Below are 19,446 nucleotides of genomic sequence, written 5' to 3'. Positions count from 1 at the left end.
CAGGTTCAATTCCTAGCTTGGATCATTGTGTGTGGTGTCTGCAAGTTCTTTCCGTGTTCTCTAGTTTCCCCCCACAGTCCAAAGATGTAAGGATTAGATGCACTGACCATGCTAAATTGCCCCTTGCAGTACTCAAACAGGCACTGGAGTGTGACTACTAGAGGGTTTTCAGAGTAACTTCATTGCAGTGTGAATGTAAGCCTACTTGTGACACTAATGAATAAAAAAAACCTCTGACATTAAGGAAGTAATTGAAAATAATCAGGGCTAGGTCACCATCCTGAGGAACTCCTGTTATGATGTTTTGAATCAAAGGTAATTGACCTGCAACCATCTTCCCATATTTTAGGTGTAATTCCAACCAGTGAGAATTTTCTGAAACCCAATAACTTCAATTTTGCTAGTGCTCTTTGATGGCAAGGGCAGTCACCCTCACCACACTTACTGAATTCAGCTCTTTTGTCTATGTTTGGACCAATGCTGTAATGAGATCTAGACCCAAATGGTTGCAGCAGAACCAAACTAAGAATCATGTACAGGTTGTTTCAGATTAAGTGTCAATTGATAGCATTGTCAACAACATCTTAATGACTTTGCTGATCATTGAGAGTAGACTGGTGGGGTAGTAATTAGCCAGATTGGATTTGTCTTACTTTTTGACTAGAGACACAGCTAGTTCTTGAAAACATTCAGCAGTACTGCAGCTGGGATGCTGTCAGGGTCCATTGCTGTACCTATTGTCTTTATATCACATGCAGTGAACTCAATTAGCTGAATACTGAGATGTTGGTTTCTCGGGACCCCAGAAATGCACCACCTTCTTGACACATCTGACTGAAGGTAGTTGCAAATGCTTCAAGCTTATCTTTTGCACTGACATGCTGGGCTCCCAATCATTGATGATGGTGATCTTTGTGCAGTCTGCTCATCTGGTTAACTTTTCATCACCATTCATTACTGGGTGTAGCAGGATTACAGAGCATTGATCTGATCCACTAGATGGGATTTTCCAGCCCCACCTACCACCAGCTCAGCTAGTCCCACAATGTCAATGGACTTTTAGCTGAGCGGCAATATCCCCTGCAGCAGGACCAGAAAGTCCCAGTCATTGTTTTTGTAATATGTGTCACATGCTACTTCTGGCTGTTTGGCATGTATATAGCTACGTTGTAGCTTCACCAGGTTGCTGCCTCATTTTTAAGATTGCAGGGTGCTGTTGTTGATGCATTCTCCTGCTACTCAACAATGATTTATTGTCACATGTATTGTGATAGTGAAAAATTATTTCTAACTATACAGACAAAGCATACTATTCATAGAGTATATAGGAGAGAAGGAAAAGGTGAGGATGCAAAATATAGTACTCCCAGTCTCTCCTGCAGATCAACAATCCCTTGACTTGTTGGTAATGGTAGTCCATAAATCTGCTCATTGTGATGATCCACAGTACCCAGTTCTGAACTGTTAAACCCAAATGTAGAATGGAACTCAAACCTGGGTGTCTCAGAGGCCTAAAAAGAGGTGCAGACTTGATGTTTGGGAGCAGTCGCAACAATAGCAACTCCCAATTGCTTCAAGTAGGGTCTTCCTACACGTAAGTAGCAACTCTGGCCAGGGCCAATCTGCAGCCTAATGAAAGGGCAGCACAGTGGTTAGTACTGCTGCCTCACAACTCCAGGGACCCAGCTTCAGTTTCAGCCTCAGGTCACCGTCTGTGTGGAGTTTGCACGTTCTCCCCACGGCTACAGGTCCCCCTCCAGTGTGTTGGGGGTCGGGTTGATTGGTTATGTTAAATTGTCCTTTAGTGTCCGGGGGGGTAGGAGGGGTAATGAGATTAATAGGATAAATACATAGGGATGGAGCCTGAGGGGGGACTGGGGTCGGCGCAGACTTCGATGCGCCGAATGGCCTCCACCCGCGCGGCAGGGATTCTATGAATGCCTGGCTAACCTTACGGGCTTTCAGCGCTCCTGAATCCAAAAGCCTCTTCTAACGCACGTGGGGATAAGCCTGGAGAAAAAAACTCACCTCCACCGAATTGACTCTGGGCGCACACTAATCACGTCACCGCCTTGTCCTGGGGCGCCGGGTGATGACGTCGCCGCCCCTCCAGCCGTGCTCTTTGATTGACAGGCCATCCAGTGAATGGGGCTGCAATGAAGCAGCCAATTGGAGCGCGGCTCTGCTGCGCTATATAATCCAATGGGAAGGTGCGGAGTGGCCGGACACCAATCAGTGTGGCGCGGATACAGGCAGAGGGGAAAAAAAACCCAGCTCAGGCTGAGAATTAATACTGGTTTCTTCCAAAATTCCCACCATCCAGGTAAGGTCATTGCGGCAAACTAAAAACCTGGCCGCTACAATGCAATTGCAAATTCTTATTTTTGCCATGCTCTTAATTTCAAAGTCATGCATCTTCATTTGCGATGAAGAATCTAGCAGAAATGCAAATTTAACACATCTAATTTAAATAAATTAGATATCGTTTGAGAAGCAGAATTAAAATTGGTTTCGGAATTAACCAAGGTTTTTTTTAAGCGATGGTTGTACTGTTAATTTAATAACCAAATGCTCATCATTACCGACCTAGAAAAAAATAATCCATTTGGATGTATGGTGGCTCTGAAAGAATCCTCTTGAGCATTGATTGCTAAACCAGTGTTGAAGAAATATATTTGAGTGGCGCTTTATGGACCTTCTGCTACCTCAATGGCAATTTCCTAGTTAGTAAAATGTTTTTCATCTGTGAATTAGCATTCAAATATCGTTTATTTGCACTTAAACGAAAGAAAAGCTCTTTCTCCTCTCTTCCCCCACCCCGGCCGGCTATTTGTATTGGAAAGGATCACGAATGGTATTTGTGTTAATCCATTGGCTCTAATCTGGACCTAACACATAGCTGCTGTACTTCAATTGCCCTTAAATTCTCTGCTTGGAATACAATGCGAAAGGGTCAGGAAGGACGAGGAATTTACGTAAACGTAAGGTTGTTTGAGAATCCAATAAGGTCTTCTGTAACGCGGATGTCAAGGGGTTATTATTAATTAATCGGCAATGAAATCGCCTTTCTAGAAGGATGGAACGGGCAAGAAAGGTGTTTAACGTCCCTAAATGTCGAGATTTATATTTTTTTAAAAAAATAAATCGTGTTTAGTCATTGCTCTGATTGCGAGGGGATTAGAGCGTCTGAAAGATGCAAAGGACTGCCGCATTCACTCAGAAGTTGCTTTTAGATTATCTATTTCAAGCACTTTGTAAATGTCGGATTATTTAATTAGTTTTCGAATTCACTCGCATTCTTGCTGAATGGCATGTTTTGTTTTAAAAATCTGCAAATGGGACTCAATTTAAATTCTTAATAAGCATTATTTACATCAGTTAGACCAAAACAATTCAAAGTCTTAACACCAGGAATCCGCATTAAATCGGATTTATTTGTGTGTGTATACATAAAACCCTCTTGTTTGTGTTGCAGTAAAGCGGTAACCATGCCATTCAGCAACAGCCACAACCTTCTGAAGATGAAATATTCCGCTAAGGAAGAATTCCCGGATTTAAGCCAACATAACAACCACATGGCTAAAGTCCTGACCCTGGACTTGTACAGCAAGCTGCGAGATAAGCAGACCCCCAGCGGATTTACCCTTGACGATGTCATTCAGACCGGGGTTGACAACCCAGGTAAAAGCCGCATTCGGACGAGCCGTCTGCTCTCCCCTTGTTTACAGAAGGTGTTGCTTTCCAAAGGCCACCAGGGAATCACCAATGAGGAAAAATATTGACCCCAAACCCCCCACTTTGTTTTGTCGGCTGTGTTAGTAGCCTGCCTACAAACTAAACCAGCGAGGATCGTTAACTTTTTAAAAAAGTGATAATCCTCTTTTTTTTATAATGGTTGTCCTTGGTTTTAGCCTCATGGCTTTCAGATACTACCCCACTCCCCGAATGGATTGAGATGTCCACGGCCAGCGACCTTCTGTGAAAAGGAGGGATAGTGGATGGCGAATGTGATGTGTGATCCGTCTCATTGTTGTATCTGGTTTTCATTCCGTGTAGCTGTGAGCCTCCCCCCGCCATGGCCCCGCTAAAGATAAAGAGGCTGTCGGCCCAGGAAGAGTTCCCCGACCTGAGCAAACACAACAACCACATGGCCAAGGTGCTCACTCTGGACCTCTACAAGAAACTCCAAAACAAATCCACCCCCAGTGGCTTCACTTTGGATGATGTAATTCAGACAGGGGTTGATAATCCCGGTAAAACATTTTAAATTGAGATTATTGATCACATCAGATTGGGTGGAGAGACTTTACAATGTGGTCGGCTCCGGGATGCTTTGTCTGCGATAAATCGCCACACGTTATCACCAGACGTAAAACTACCCCTGGTGATATAACCACTTGATATTTTTATGCCTTTGCAAACATGTATATTTCACTCTAAAGTAAATACGTTAGAAGATGTAATGATCAGTGATCCATCCCAATCATAATATTGGAAAAAGTTGCTCCCAGTCAAAACAAAAAGTTAGTTCAAATATTTTTGAAGACATGCTGCTTTATGCTTGTCTTCTAGTTAAAATAAACACGGCTTCTCGCACTGAACGGCTGATTTTTAATTATTAACCTTGCATGTATCAATTAACGGAAGGTCTACGTGCATTAAGATGGATCTGTCCCCCTTTTCTCCCTGTACAGGTCACCCATTTATTATGACAGTAGGTTGTGTTGCTGGTGATGAAGAATCCTATGAGGTTTTCAAGGACCTCTTTGACCCAGTAATTCGAGACCGTCACGGTGGCTATAAACCTACTGACAAGCACAAAACTGACCTTAACTATGAAAACCTCAAGGTGAGGAGTATTTTCTTGGATTAAAGATACAGTGCGGAATGAGAAGTAAACTCGACGTGAAACCGTTGCTATAAGTCGGGAGCGGTTTTAACTCGGTGCTGCCTCCAGTGGGCTGAGTTCGCCTGGGTGCTTGCTGGTAATAGTGTTCTGCCATGTAAAATAGGATCAGCGCATTCTTGGGGGAGGGCTTCTTGCTATTTCGAATTTACACCAGAAGGCATTGTTCCAGTTGCCTCTGAAGCTTTGTAATGGGACTGGCAACATGAAGTTGAGCAGACGACTTGCATATGTACTCTGCTTGTGTCGTTTAGTAAATAGAATCTTATGTAGCTACCAACAAAACTTGGTATTTATGTTGTACCTTTCCTGACCTCGGAACATCCCTAGAATTTACAACCAATTAAATACTTCTTACAGAAGAGCCAGTTTGCACAGCAAGATCCCACTAGCAGCTTTGTGATAGTGACCAGACCCTCTCTTTTGGTGCTGTTTCTGCTAGCATGTTGCTGTGGAGGTGTGTTGGGAAGGAGCTACTGACATCTTTGTAATACAGCTAAAAACAATAGCTTTCATGTGAGGATGTAAGCTTGTGTTTTGCCATTGTGATCCTGTATTGCTAAGAACACTGAAGCCTACACTATGTCACTTGGCCAACTTCTAATGGTGGTTGTGAACTGGCATTCCTTTTTCCTACATCACGCACATCAACATAATTGTTGCCTAATAGGGTTATGAATTGGAATTGTACCAAAAGACCAAGCCAACTTGTATAACTTTCCTTTGTGTATTGACATTAAAATATTCCAGTTAACTGATGCAATCTGGCAAGGATACTTGTGTCAACTCATTCTTGCAATAGTTAATTGGAAAAAAAACACGAAAAAATAAAAGTTTAATTTTTTTTGAAAAAGGGTGGTGATGACCTGGATTCCAACTATGTGTTGAGTAGTCGAGTCCGCACAGGGCGCAGTATATGTGGATTCTGCCTTCCCCCACACTGCAGTCGAGGGGAGCGTCGTGCCATTGAGAAACTTTCCGAGGAAGGTAAAGTCCAATGGGTGTGGTGTGTTAATGAATCACTTTAAAGCTAGTCTGAATGAATTGTCCTTGCACAAATATAATCTTCTGATGGTTCAGAAATGAGTTTGGCACAAACAGTTTATGATCAATCTATTTTTCTGATCAGTATGAACCCCTATCCTAATTATCTTACATGCCCAAAGAAAGGATTATACTAACATAAAGCAACAATTTCCCTTTGGAAAGCCTTTTGTTTAAACTTTGCACACTTCTTTTTCCCATCCCTCCAGAAAGGAATATTTTTGACCTAACTTGTCTCATTGAGACAAATCAGAACAAGATGGGTCTTGCCTAAAATGGGAACTGGAATTGCAACATTTTTCAGTACACTTCCTTTAAACAATTTCAAGTTGAGAACCACTTCAGGCTAATCTAATGTTTCAGTTAACCGCAAATGCTATGCCTGCAAAATGTGTAATCCACATTCTTGAACCATTTATGGAAATGAATGTCTGCACTCTAAGCTTGTGAGCTCTTGTTAAAATTGGTAATGTTCAGAACACATGGCTGTTTTTAGTTCTAAGAATCAATGTGCATGGATGTGATAATAGCTGTTTTTATTAAGGCAGGAAAAAGGAAGAAAACATCTTCAATATATTTTTTGTATTTGCTTCTTGTAAAGAAACAAATTTGAATGATTGAATCTCCCTCCATGACCTGCTTGAAAGGCCTGCTAAGATCTTGGCTATCAGCAGATAAATTTCCTCATATCTAGGCAAAGGCAGCAGTAACTAAGATATTGGACTGAAGTACAAAATACAGCACGAAATGGGGTGAACAGTAAGAGATGCTGCTGATGCTGACTAGAAGTAATAATCTATGACCTGCTAAAAGACCATTTACCCCAAGTTATAAATAAAATGAAACTTCAGTTCAGAAGATCACTAGATTGTAATGCCTTTGAAATGAAAATGAAGACTATTTTGGCAGTTTACACTTCCATAAAATGACTCACGTCTTTGATAAAGTGACTTTAAATGAGTTAAACCTCTTGTTTTTGGCTCTTCCCAGGACTGAACAATACAAAATAGAACTAATAATTCAAGGGATGAAGGGAGAATTATTCCATATTCCTTTAATCCAGAATGGGATGGTTTCTGGCTACAGACCAAAGTTACCAACTTGGTATTCTCAAAAGTTTGTTTCCAGTTCTTCCATTTGGAATGGTAGATAGTATGCCAATGTGGATAATTTCCAAAATAGTTAGACAAACATTTTTCCTCCAAAGACAAACATGAAAACGTTAGGGTCGACCAACTATTATATTCCCACTAACTACAGGATTGTTCTGGAGGGCTGATGGTCAGTCTGATCCCCATTCATGCTCCTTACCAAATGTACATCAGTGTTTCTGCAGACAACTTGCTAGGGTGGGACAAGGCATTGAGTTCCCACATTTCTGGCCATCACAGGGACCTGGCAAAGTCTGGGGAGTCTATACTTGTGAGCATTGGATATGTTATCTACCAGACAGTAGAAATGTGGACCATGCTGGGCTCATGTCCTGGACAGTTGGAGAGGTAGCATAACTTTCTTAAAAACAAAATTTGAAGGTGCCATCAAATTGCTTAGGGAGTTGGAGCCTGGCACTCAATCTGCCACTTTTCTGCTGCAACTTCCTGGATTTTTCAGTAGGCATGATCTCGATCAGTGGCTCTCAAATTTTGGTTGAATGATCTTTTTTCCAAATGGACTAAACCACAGACTCTCCTACGCCTTCCCCCAACACTTCATCTAAATTGCAATACTGTGCATGACTCAGTATTGCATGTAAAATGATTTCTCACTGAGAGCGCCAGGAGATTGGGGGAGAATAGGAACAAAAGTGAGCATGCCTCTGGTCATTACTTGTTACCACTGAATATGGTGCCATCAACAAATGTCCACCCGTGGGCTGGCGCAGTGGTGCAGACCTCCACGATGGTCTTTGCAGAATTCTAGGGGGATTCCAGGCCTGGGGTTGCAGGTTCCCTGGCCTGTGGACACTTCTCATTTCTGAAACTGAATCTCTTGCTACACTACCAACTTAACAGCACCACCATTTACGCTAGGATGAACCAACACTCGAGTTCTTGATGGTGTGGCCTCTTGTGATTTTAAGCTAAAATTTACCCCCCTGCCCTGCCCAAATTGCTTCTTTCTGAAGATTCCCCTTTTGCCCAAGCATAAAACTTTCAAGTATGCATTACACAGCTGCAAATTGATCTCAGTGATGCCCATTGCTTATTTTACAGAGCCGCAAATGTTTTCATTTGATAAATATTGAGCTTGGTGAAATTAAACTTTCAGCCTTCTGAACACAAGTCAATGGTATTCATTTGGTCTACTATTTGTACTGTTGGGAATTCTGAAATTTAGAATTTTGTCTATTTGTGTTTCAGTTCCCACTGAGTGGTTTTGATTTCTTGTACAAAAGTAGTCAAACCATTCCATTTTGCTAATGATTAGTTGCAACTTTTTCAGCACAGTTGAACTTTTTGTTTAATTACTAGTTTTGGGAAGTCTGAATGGAAATGATTATAGTCGTAACTTCTTCAGCACAGGCTAATTTTTTTTTGTGTATTATTATTCACTAGCTCTGGGAAGTCTGGATGGAGAATTTACTGGAAAATACTACGCCCTGAAGAATATGACTGACCAAGAGCAGCAAACTCTAATCGATGACCACTTTCTGTTTGACAAACCTGTGTCTCCACTGCTGCTGGCCTCTGGGATGGGCCGTGACTGGCCTGATGGCAGAGGCATCTGGTTAGTTCTTGCAGAGACTGAGATGAAAATTATTTCCATTTGCTTCAATTCCGTCTCTCTTTAGCATATTGGAACAATTACTGAAACTTCTAAAACTGATGTGCAGGAATTGTCTGGTTAAGAATTTCAGGGGGGAAGTTAGCCTAAAGTGCTTTTCTATACTCAGCTGAAGTTGGTGCAAAAATTGTTTTGAAGTCCCATTTTTGGTATATAAAGGCAATAGCTTGTGGTGAAGGTAGGTTGGAAGGAAGGGTTCACTTGGAAATCATAGAAAGCTTTACTACTGGGCTTTCAATTATCTTTCTACATATAATACACATTCTGGCTATTTTACTGCATTGCAATGGCTTTGTTATGCTGAAGTCAGTGTTTCCATAATGTAATCTGTTTCCTCTTCGTGGATACAAATGTAGTTTAATTTATTTTCCTAGCTTTAGCTTACAGTGAGTTCAATATTTTCCAAACTTGAATCTCTTGTTTCTTTTCTTCCTTCCCCTCCACCCCCCCCCCCCCCCCCACCCCCCCCATGCTGGCAAACTGAGGTCCATCTCTTATTCAAACCACTAACATTAATGCCCATTTTAGATTTCACTTTCTTTGTAGCTGCCTCAATGACGATAGGCATGCATGGTAAAAGTCCAAATGCAAATACCCAATTTCTTATTGTATACTGTTTATTGTAGATTGAACAAACTTAAGTTGAGAAGACACTAGGTCCACTTGAGATTCATCCAAGGACCTTGGGACATAAGGGTGAAAATTGTACAGGTGCTGACCATAATCTTCCAGTCCTCCTCTAGATATGAGAATGCTGCCAGAAGATTGGAGAATTGCACATGTCACACTCTTCTCCAAAGAGGGCTGCAAGGATAAATCCAGAACTATGGGCCTTTTTAACCTTTGCTGCTAAAACTTTTAAAAATAATCCAGGAGACACAAACTTTTGACAAATGTGGAGTAATTAAGGAAAGCTAGCTTGGAATTGTTAAGGCAAAGCATATTTAACTAATTTGATTTTTCAGGTTTTTGTGACTTGAAGATTTATATGGTGTACGTGGACTTCTGAATGGCATTTGATAATGGGTCACATAACTGGCATGTCAGTAAGTTGAAACTCATGAAATAAAAGGGACAATGCCAGCATGAACGCTAAGTTGAGTGAGTGAACAGTTGTTTTGCAGATTCGAAGGAACGTATATATTGGAGTTCTCTAGGGGTCTGTATTTGGACCACTGCTTTTCTGACTTTTGTATATTTAATAACCTGGTCTTGGCTGTACAGTGCTCAAGTTTGGAGATGACATAATTTTGAACTGAGGAGGAAACTGATTAACTTCAAGAGGGCATGGACTGACATGTAATAGATTGAAATTCCATGCAGCAAGGTGATGCACTTCAGAAAATAATTAATGGTGCAATGCTAAAGGGGAGCATAAAGGAATCATTAGAACATGTGTACAAGTCATCAAAGGTGGTAGCACAAGTTGAAAAACTCATCAACAATAAGTACAGAATCCTGGGCTTATAAATAAAGGCAAAGGAATATAGAAGCAAGGGAGTAATGATTAATCTGTCCAAAACACTTTCTTGGCCTCAGAACTGTATTCTGTTCTGGGTACTATACTTTCTTTCGGATGTGAGCATCGCTGAGGCATACATTTGTTGCCCACCTTATTTGCTCTTGATTTGACCATATTGCAAGTAACAAGGACAGCAGATTTTATGTCCCTAAATTGGTGAACCAACAATCACTAATCTCATGGTCACCATTATTGAGACTATAAATTTCAATTCCAGATTTATAATTAATGGATTTTTAATTGAATTTAAATTCCCACCTACTCCCAGGGTGGGTTTTAAACCCAAGTTTCCAGAGCATTAACTAAGGGAAGGTGGTGGTATAGTAATATTGGTACCTGATGTTCTGGGTATGAATCCCACCATGGCAGATGGTAAAATTTGAATTCAATAAAAATCTGGAATTGAAAGTCTAATGATGACATGAAACCATTGTTGTAAAAATCCATCTAGTTTATTAATGTGCTCTAGGGGAGGAAATCTGCTGTCCTTGCTCGGTTTTGCCTGTATGTGACTCCAGACCCACAACAACATGGTTGACTCTTGACTGCCATTTAGTTTGAGAACAATTGGGGATGGTCCACAAATGCTTGCCAGTGACACCTACATCCTATGAAAGAATTAACCTGGGCCTTTGGTTTACTAGTCTGGTGACATTATGGTACACAACTGCCTGAAGGAAGAGGGCATAGAGTCACTCTGAGTGATTCTGGATTGGAGAACCTGTGGCTGAGAATGTTGGATGGAGGTGCTCAAAATCATGGAGATGTTTAGAACAACTATGAGGAAACTGTTTCTGTAGGTGGAAGGCTCAAAATGACAGATATAAGCTGATTTAGCAAAAGAACCAGAAGTGACCTGAGCAAATTGGCGTTTTAGAAGACTGAGAGGTGATCTCATGGAGATGTACAAGATTCTGAAGGTACTTGATAGAATGGATGCTGAGAGACTGGTTGTTTCTATCAGTCGGGGAATCTCAAAACACTGGGCACAGTCTTGTTAGGACTGAGATGAGGGAAAATTACTTCACTCAAGTTTGTGAATCTTTGGAATTCTCCACCCCAGAGTTGCAGAAGCCTTATCATTTAAGGCTGGGATAGACAGATATTTGGCCTCTTCGGGAGTCAAAGGATAGGGGGAACAAGTGTCCAAAACTCCTATGATCTTATTGGATGCTGGGGCAGAGCTACATGGTCTACTTCTCCATTTCCTTCTGTTCTTGTGCTTTTTTTTAATGCACTGACTGGTTAGAATCTGGAATACACTGTCTGAGAGTATGGTGGTGGTAAAATTATTTTTGGCTTTCAAAAGGAAATTGGATAATTACCTGAAGTGAGATATGGGAAAAGATGGATAAATGGGATTATCAGTGTTATCCCTACAGAGATAGCCTCCTCTTCTGTGCTGTAACCAGTCAATGACTCCATGAATTTGAGTTCTCTTGTCAAAAGCCAAGCTATTTAGTTAAGAACTGGTAGTGATTTTATAACCAATTAAGCAACTTGTACAAAATGTTGATCTAAGCTAAACATATTTTCTAGGCACAATGACAATAAGACTTTCTTAGTTTGGGTAAATGAAGAAGATCATCTTCGCGTAATATCCATGCAAAAAGGTGGAAACATGAAGGAAGTCTTCACCCGTTTCTGCACTGGACTAACAAAGGTACAGACAAGCACACTTCACAAGTTGGCAAAATTTGTGTATTTTCCTTTTTTAAACAACTTTTTTAAAACAATTTTCTAGATTGAAAATGTCTTCAAAAACAATGGCCGTGCATTTATGTGGAATGAGCACCTTGGTTACGTTCTGACGTGCCCATCTAACCTGGGAACAGGCCTTCGCGCGGGTGTCCATGTGAAACTTCCCAATCTCAGCAAACATGATAACTTTGGTGAAGTTCTGAAAAGACTGCGACTGCAGAAGCGTGGTACAGGTGGGTTAGACTTTAACTGTACATTGTTGCAGAATTTGAAAATAATGCACTACATTGAAATAAGTGCCGGACTGCTATCTTAGTGCAATCATTATGAATGTGATCTTATTGTTACAGAAACCTGAGCATAATGCACTACACTGTAACAAAAGTTCTGGACTGCTATCCTATCCAAGTATAATCATTAAAAATGGGAAATGATTGGACTATGTTTCACATAATTATCCCTTGCAATTACGATGGTAGAAGCTCCCTCCTATAATAGACTTTGGACAAGGAATGCCAGTAGAGCTGATATTGGCAGCTGCTGTGAGGATTACTGTGGTTTCTCCAAGTAGGAGCTGGAGATGCTTGCAACATCTCGTAGGTTGCTTCCCTTATTTAAGGGAGTTCAGGAGTGTTCTCCCCTCTTTGAGACCTAATTAGATTTATTTCTCTTACCAGAGAAAAGCAGGCAGAGAAAATACATGTCCTAGACCAGGACAAGCATCCCCATGGGGCTGGATGCCATTGACTTCATGTGCTGCTGGTCAATCTTGCCTGATACCATTCAGGGATTCCTTCCTTCCACCCTGCTGAAGATGCACAAAAAAACTTGACGACAACACTTTAGTATTTTGGTAGTAGTCATGGATGTGCTAGCTGCGTTTGAGCCACTATGGCAAGGCAGAGAGTGGCTACTGTGTGATTTAGGCCTAGCCAGTGACAACGTGGCTACAATGACAAGCCATGCTGCCATGCAAAATGTGATCTGAGTACATCACTGGGAGCTGAAATAACACTTTAAATGCCTGGACCATTCTGGAGGAGCTGATTAGTACTTGAGTGCATGTTAAGCTTCATGATGGCTTGCTGCATGCTGCACACCTCACTATCATGAGGGCACAACCCTTTCCACAAGCTGTACTATGAGCTGTTGGAGAGGAGGGAACCTAGATAATCCCTTTTATTTTTTGGTTGGAAATCCATGAACTTATCAGTTCAATCCCCATCACCTTTTATCTGAGTACTGCAATATCATCTTGATCAAAATAACCATTCCAATCCAAATTTATAATTCAAAGCATGCCCCATCACGGTGCCTGAATTTTTGTATGCCTGTGCTGCAGTGCAGTGCTATCCAGTGGTTGCAGCATAGCTGCTGACTTTCAGTGGAGGAGACTGCAGATGGTCTTGCACGATTACCTCGAGCAACTCTGAGCCTAGAAAGCCTGATTGAGCACTGTTATCTGGACTTGGGTACTGGCTGAGTGGTGGTGGTAGAAAAATTAATGTTGCCTTCCTGGAAAGGTCTGTTTGCTTCATGGATCATGGAGCCCTCATGCTCTCATATCTCCAACTGTGGTCTCAGCTTGCTGGACACCAAGCTAACCTTGAATGATGGCAGACTTTCATAGCAGCAATTGGATGTTGCGCTGGCAGTTTGTGGTGCAGTGGAAACTGTTGGCTATCACACTTCTGTCACGTTGAATTTGCGTGTGTACAGATGGAGTTGGCCACTTTTCATGTTGGAAAGAATGGGGGTGGGGGTTAGTGGCATTATACAAGTGTAATAGGAGTCCTCCTGTCAACAACCACCTCCCCATGTGCCCCCTTAGCACTGCCTCAGCACAGTTATGGTGGGCACTGGCAAGTACTCTATGGGCACTACCCAGCCATGTCCCTGACCACATTGGGGTTTCAATGACCTTTTGTTTCATCTCTCTCCCTCCCACCCAGCATGACTGTCTGTCTGGTCCCCATTGGTGGGGACCATATTGAATCTTTTCAGCACTGGACCACTGACTGTATTGTTGATGGTGGCTGAATGTTAAACAAACAACACAAAAATTGGTATTCTGCTTGTATTGCAATCAAGCCGTTGTCAATTCTAGCTTTTCACTAGAGCAACCTAACATGAATCCCATTGTCCCTTTCTCTTCCTGCGGCAAGGCTGGTGCAACCACTAGGTGATTGCTGAGAGCAGCAAAAGACTCTAAACTGTTCATGAAACTACAAGCTACAAAAAAAGCTTCAGCAGTGGGAATGAATGGCGTACATATACTGACATTCATATATTTACATTGCAGTCTTGCCCAAAATTTCAAATTATATCCCTCACACTGTTTCTGACTTGTACATCTCCATGACTATTTTAAACCAATGATATGAATATAATTTAATCTAGCTCACTATAGCTTTGTGCACAAAATCATACTAGAACAGTCCAGTTTCATGTGAGCCATATGATGCATGATGTGCATTTCTTCAAGTGCATATCCTGTGAAAAATGCAGAGCTGATACTCTGTACGATCTGTGATATTCTTCTTTTCCCATTTTTTTTTTTCAGTCTAATTCTAAATGCTGAACCTATTTTTTGTGAAAGTTAATTGGAGATGCAAGGCTGATTATTTGCTTAGGACCTTTTTAACACTGGCCTTTCCCCATAGTTGTACATTTTCTGCTGCTGTTATATAATCCTCCTTTTAAAAACAGAATAGTAAACGTTCCAAGCTCCAGTAACTCTGTACAAACTTTTTTTGACTTTTTTTCTCTAAATTTAACAAGGTTAAAAATGTTAGACTATCATGTCACTGACACCACCTGAATAAATAAGATTTTCTCTTGACATTTTTCATTGGAATTAATCCCCAATGTTACAACTATATTTTCTCACCACTGAGATTTACCTAATGAATCTTTATTTTTTCAAAAATATACTTCATAAAATATCTAAAGAATAAATATTTTCTAGATAACTAGTGAATTTTATTTGTACAATTCTAATGCCCTTATTTATTATGTATGAGTATACAGTGAAAAGTATTGTTTCTTGCATGCTATATAGAGAAGGAAAGAAGAGAGTGCAAAGTGTAGTGTTACAGTCAGAACAAGTGTGTAGAGAAGGATCAGCTTAATGCAAGGTAGATCCATTCAAAAGTCTGAAAGCAGCAGGGAAAAATCTGTTTGAGTCAGTATGTGATTTGGGTGGCATGGTAGCACAGTGATTAACACTGCTGCTTCATAGCTCCAGGGTCCCAGGTCTGATTCCTGGCTCGATTCACTGTCTGTGGAGTTTGCACAATCTCCTCGTGTCTGTGTGGGTTTCCTCCAGGTACTCTGGTTTCATCCCACAGTCCAAAGATGTGTGGGTTAGGTTGATTGGCCATGCTAAGAAATTGCCCCTTAGTGTCCAGGGATGTGTAGGCTAGAGGGATTAGTGGGTATAATATGGGGATAGGGCTTGGGTGGGTTTGTGTTTGGTGCAGACTCGATGGGCTGAAGGGCCTCTTTCTGCACTGCAGGGTTCTATGATATGATTCTGACTTTTTTGTATCCTTTTCCCTACGTCTGGGTACGTGGGGTCCTTGATTATGCTGGCTGCTTTTCCAAGGCAGTGGGAAGTGTAGACAGTGTCAATGGATAGGAAGCTGGTTTGAGTAATGGACTGGGCTTCATTCATGACCTTTACAATTTTGAATGTTTTATTTATATTAGAAATAGTGCTGTAACTGTGGTCTAATCATGTACATGAGTTCTTTGCTCTCTCATTCAAAATGCTGTTGGTTTCTTTGTTTATCAGTTTCACTTGCAGGAAATAATGCATTTCTCCCAAGGTTTATCTCTGCACATAATTTAGCAACAGCTTTCTACTGAATGTATCTAGACAATCCTTGTTTTATCACCCCAGATCTATTCATTAACACCTTTCTATGTTAAACTGCATTTCCTGCATGTTGAAAAGCAGGCCATCTCACCATTTTGCCCAAGAACACCAGTTTTTTTATATATATTTTGATCCCTGCAGTTTCATACCTCCCCAACTGTGTTCCACACCAAGCTGCAGCCATTAATTCTATGGTTTATCAAGCAATTTTCTCCGATTTAGAAGCTTCCTGTGTAAAAACCATTAATGCCATCTGGGTAGTCATATAAACTACAGTTTGTGTATTTCCATGTCCAGTACATACCAATTTTACTTCCGTTAATACTAACTACCCTTGATTATCCATGCAATGATCTCTAATTATGAATTCTGAGTTCAATTGCAAGTGATTCTGTAACACTTTGTACAGTGGTGAAAATGAAATATTACTTTGAAAGAGAAACTTTGGACTTTGACCTGGATAATCACAGAATGGAAAATTACTTTTCAAAGATTTTACAATTGCTTTACAACACAATATATGCATTGAGCAATGTAGTAAACTTTTTTTGACCTGGATAATCTGATGTTACTATTTGATTTGGGTAATGCACACTTCTGGCTGAGCTGGATATAATGTTCACCTCCTAAGAATTCAGTTTAAAGGAGTATGGGGATTGGTCAAGGTGCAAGTTGAGGGTTCCAGGATTTTAAGTGATAGGTTAGGGATGGGGCTCTGAATAGCTAGATGGGCCTTTTTTTTTCTTTAAACAATACTACGGGACCTCCAGCTTAAATCCTGGAGCAACCTCCCACCCCAACTCCAATCCCTACTGCCTACAGCCACTGCCTCTCCTGTAAAATGTCAGATAGGTTGGGATGTGGCAGGATGGCCACCCACTGGATTTTACATGGCCACTATCCATATGTTTGCTGGTGTGGGATTGGTGGTTTAAATCCAGCTCTACAGTGCAGACCAGATTACTTTTCCTTGCTGCAGCATGCTGATCCTTGTGTGTGCCTAGCTTGCTAGTTCTGTCTGAAGGTAAACAACTGAACTGCTGTCAAAGAATGGAAGGAACAAATGAGAATTGAACAGCAACTTGTATATTTTTACCTGAGGTGCGATGGACAGGAATTCTTGATCAAGCCCACTTCTGTGACTTCAAATCACTTGTTTGCAAATGGTCTGAAAGTGCTCTTTTTGCACTGGTGTTTGGGCATGATCTATGCATTGGGTTGTTTGCGCACGATCTATGCATTGGGTTGTTTGCGTCATCCTTTTGAAAGAGATTGGTTGAGGTATGAGGCCAAATTTGGATTCTATTGCATAAACCTAAACCAGTTCTGTTTAGATTATCACTTGAGATTTGGCATTCTTCCCAGTAGAATTTTGAATTGCTATTTTTATAATTTCAACATACCCTTTTAAAGCATGATTCATTTCAGCCTCTAGGACATTTTGAAGCAATGGTTTACAGTATTTATTTTCCTTTCTATATTCTATACATTTTCATGGCATGCCCGAGCATTATTCCACCAAGTTTTGAACAGAAAAAAAATTGTCAATAAGATAAAACGTGCCTTTGGAAATCACTGCCTTATAAGGAACTTTAGTTTAAAATATATATTGCTGTAACTAATTCCTACACCCCCTCACCCCAACCTCCAGGGGACCTGAATGGCCTCTGATCCCACCAGTGAGGCCACCACACCTGGTCCCCATCACTGGAGATCTTGTGTGATCCCTGGTGGTGTAGACCTCCATCGGCAGGGTCAGAAACATTAGCAATCCCAGACAATTGCGACCCGGGCTCACTAATGGATGGAGATAATGATTTCCATATTGTAATCAGCCTTGCATACTCCCTGGTGCGAGGCTGATTTTATATGGGGTGGCAGAGGGGTGGAGCGGAATAGCCTGGGAAGAGATTCCCATTTTTGGGCTCCTGCTGACGTTCTCTGGCCTGAGGGCTGGGAAAATCACATGACTTACCATTTTCTTATCAAATCTTAGCATTTCTATACAACTTTAACAAGTCACTCTTTTTAATAATTCTTTTGCAGTTGTACCAGTGTGACTGACGTTTTGTTGCTTCTCATTGCCAGGTGGTGTTGATACTGCTGCAGTTGGTGGTGTTTTTGATATCTCCAATGCTGACCGTCTAGGCTTCTCTGAAGTTGAATTGGTTCAAATGGTGATTGATGGTGTCAAGCTGCTTATTGAAATGGAGAAATGCCTTGAAAAGGGTCAGGCTATTGATGGTCTTATCCCAGCTCAGAAGTAAAGTCACTTTATCAAACAACCTCTAAACCATTCACTGGATATATTGTATAATATTATGAAAACCTCGATGGATTGGGAAAAGTATCACCTTTAGCAAAATACTTTAAATGTAGTAATCTTGAAATTATCATTGCATTGTTGTTGCTGATGGATTAAAAATGAATAAATATACTTTGCTCCCTACAAATGAGTGCACAGTAATTTTCTTAGAATCTTGCTTGAGCTTCTCTTGTCAACTATTGTAGCTTGCATTTTCATTACTTTGGTGGTTTTTGGTATCTAATATCTAAATTGCTTCCTGTCTAAACTTTTTATACCAGGTCTATGCATCAACATCCAAATTAAAATATGGGAGTAAACTCTATTACTGGCTAAAGGTTTCTTCTGCTGCAATACATAAACAAAACAAACAGGCCATTTGTTCCAACTGATTTTTACCTGTGTTTATGCTCCAAGAGCCTCCAGGCACCTTCATCTAATCCTATCACTGCAGCCTTCTATTCCTACACTATTTGCCTTGTACCATTTTGTGGCTGAATGTTACTCTGGTTAGAATGTGGAACTAAGGGTGGGATTTTCCAGCCTTTGCCATCGGCAGAATCTTCTGATCTTCCCAAAATCATCTCCTGCTGTGTGGCAGGACCAAGTGAGCTGTGCAAATGCTGCAGACCTCAGTGGGACTGGAAGACCCCAGCCTAAGTTTCTCCTCTTCCTTATTGGATTTGTTGGTATTTTATGGGGCCTATTTCTGGAAATACTTCTCTATATCTGTGTTCGTACTCCTACTTGAAGACCCTAGGTCATCAGCCTGCTACCGCCTTGTGCTGTACACTTGACCAGGTAGTTATACTTTCAGTAAGGAAATCCTGTGCTAATCACAAATTATTTGTTTCGATTTAAAAAAACACAATCGTGTTTCTGCATCAACGTTTTTTTTTGCATGAAACAATTGATACCCAAGACTACTTGAAGTATGGTGATACCTGAAGGTAGATTAAAGGGTGACTTTTTGACACTCTTTTCCTCCTCTCCCCATCCTTTGCTATTCACAATTTCAAGACCAGTTAAGCCTTCTGTTGGTGACTTAAAACTCATTTGTGCTTTGTAATTCATCCCCTCTTGTAGACTGGGTGCATTCTAGTTCTCCACATTAATGCATCCTTATGGTGCCAAGCTATCAGGACCTCTTGGGTCCAAGGACTAAGCCATTTATTAATTCCACTCATCAATATTAAACATACAGTAATGGTACAGTCAAGAATTAAACTATTCTTTTTGTTGAGCAGCCCAACATTTACCTTGTATAAGCTTGAGACTTCCTCTGGTAGCTGAATGACTTAGTG

The 19,446-nt window shown here is 40.9% G+C and overlaps 2 protein-coding genes across 3 annotated transcripts in view; one reads left to right on the top strand and one right to left on the bottom strand.

Annotated features, from left to right (window-relative positions):
• trmt61a (tRNA methyltransferase 61A) overlaps nt 1-2,092 on the bottom strand; it is a 42,960-nt gene extending 40,868 nt beyond the window's left edge. The window contains exon 1 of the mRNA XM_080201979.1: nt 2,029-2,092. The gene's annotated coding sequence lies outside the window, so the exon portion shown is untranslated. The remainder of the gene's footprint in view (nt 1-2,028) is intronic.
• A 119-nt stretch (nt 2,093-2,211) lies between these two features.
• Nucleotides 2,212-18,290, top strand: LOC145352558 (creatine kinase B-type). Of its 2 annotated transcripts, none has more exons than XM_080202574.1 (8): nt 2,212-2,323; nt 3,476-3,681; nt 4,695-4,849; nt 5,761-5,893; nt 8,506-8,677; nt 11,796-11,919; nt 12,001-12,190; nt 17,926-18,290. In XM_080202574.1, exons 2-8 carry the CDS (start codon nt 3,489-3,491, stop codon nt 18,102-18,104), a joined length of 1,146 nt encoding a protein of 381 aa, XP_080058700.1. In that variant the 5' UTR covers nt 2,212-2,323; nt 3,476-3,488; the 3' UTR covers nt 18,105-18,290. The 2 variants fall into 2 exon arrangements, with proteins under 2 accessions (XP_080058700.1, XP_080058702.1); XM_080202576.1 differs by lacking the exon at nt 3,476-3,681 and adding an exon at nt 4,057-4,253 and having other exon boundaries at nt 2,219-2,323.
• Nucleotides 18,291-19,446: the final 1,156 nt, after the last annotated feature.

The sequence above is a fragment of the Carcharhinus amblyrhynchos genome, chromosome 14, assembly GCF_965287045.1.
Source record: "Carcharhinus amblyrhynchos chromosome 14, sCarAmb.v2.hapA, whole genome shotgun sequence".
NCBI lineage: Eukaryota > Metazoa > Chordata > Chondrichthyes > Carcharhiniformes > Carcharhinidae > Carcharhinus > Carcharhinus amblyrhynchos.
Note: the sequence above shows the minus strand (reverse complement) of the source record. Positions and strands in the feature narration are given on the sequence as shown.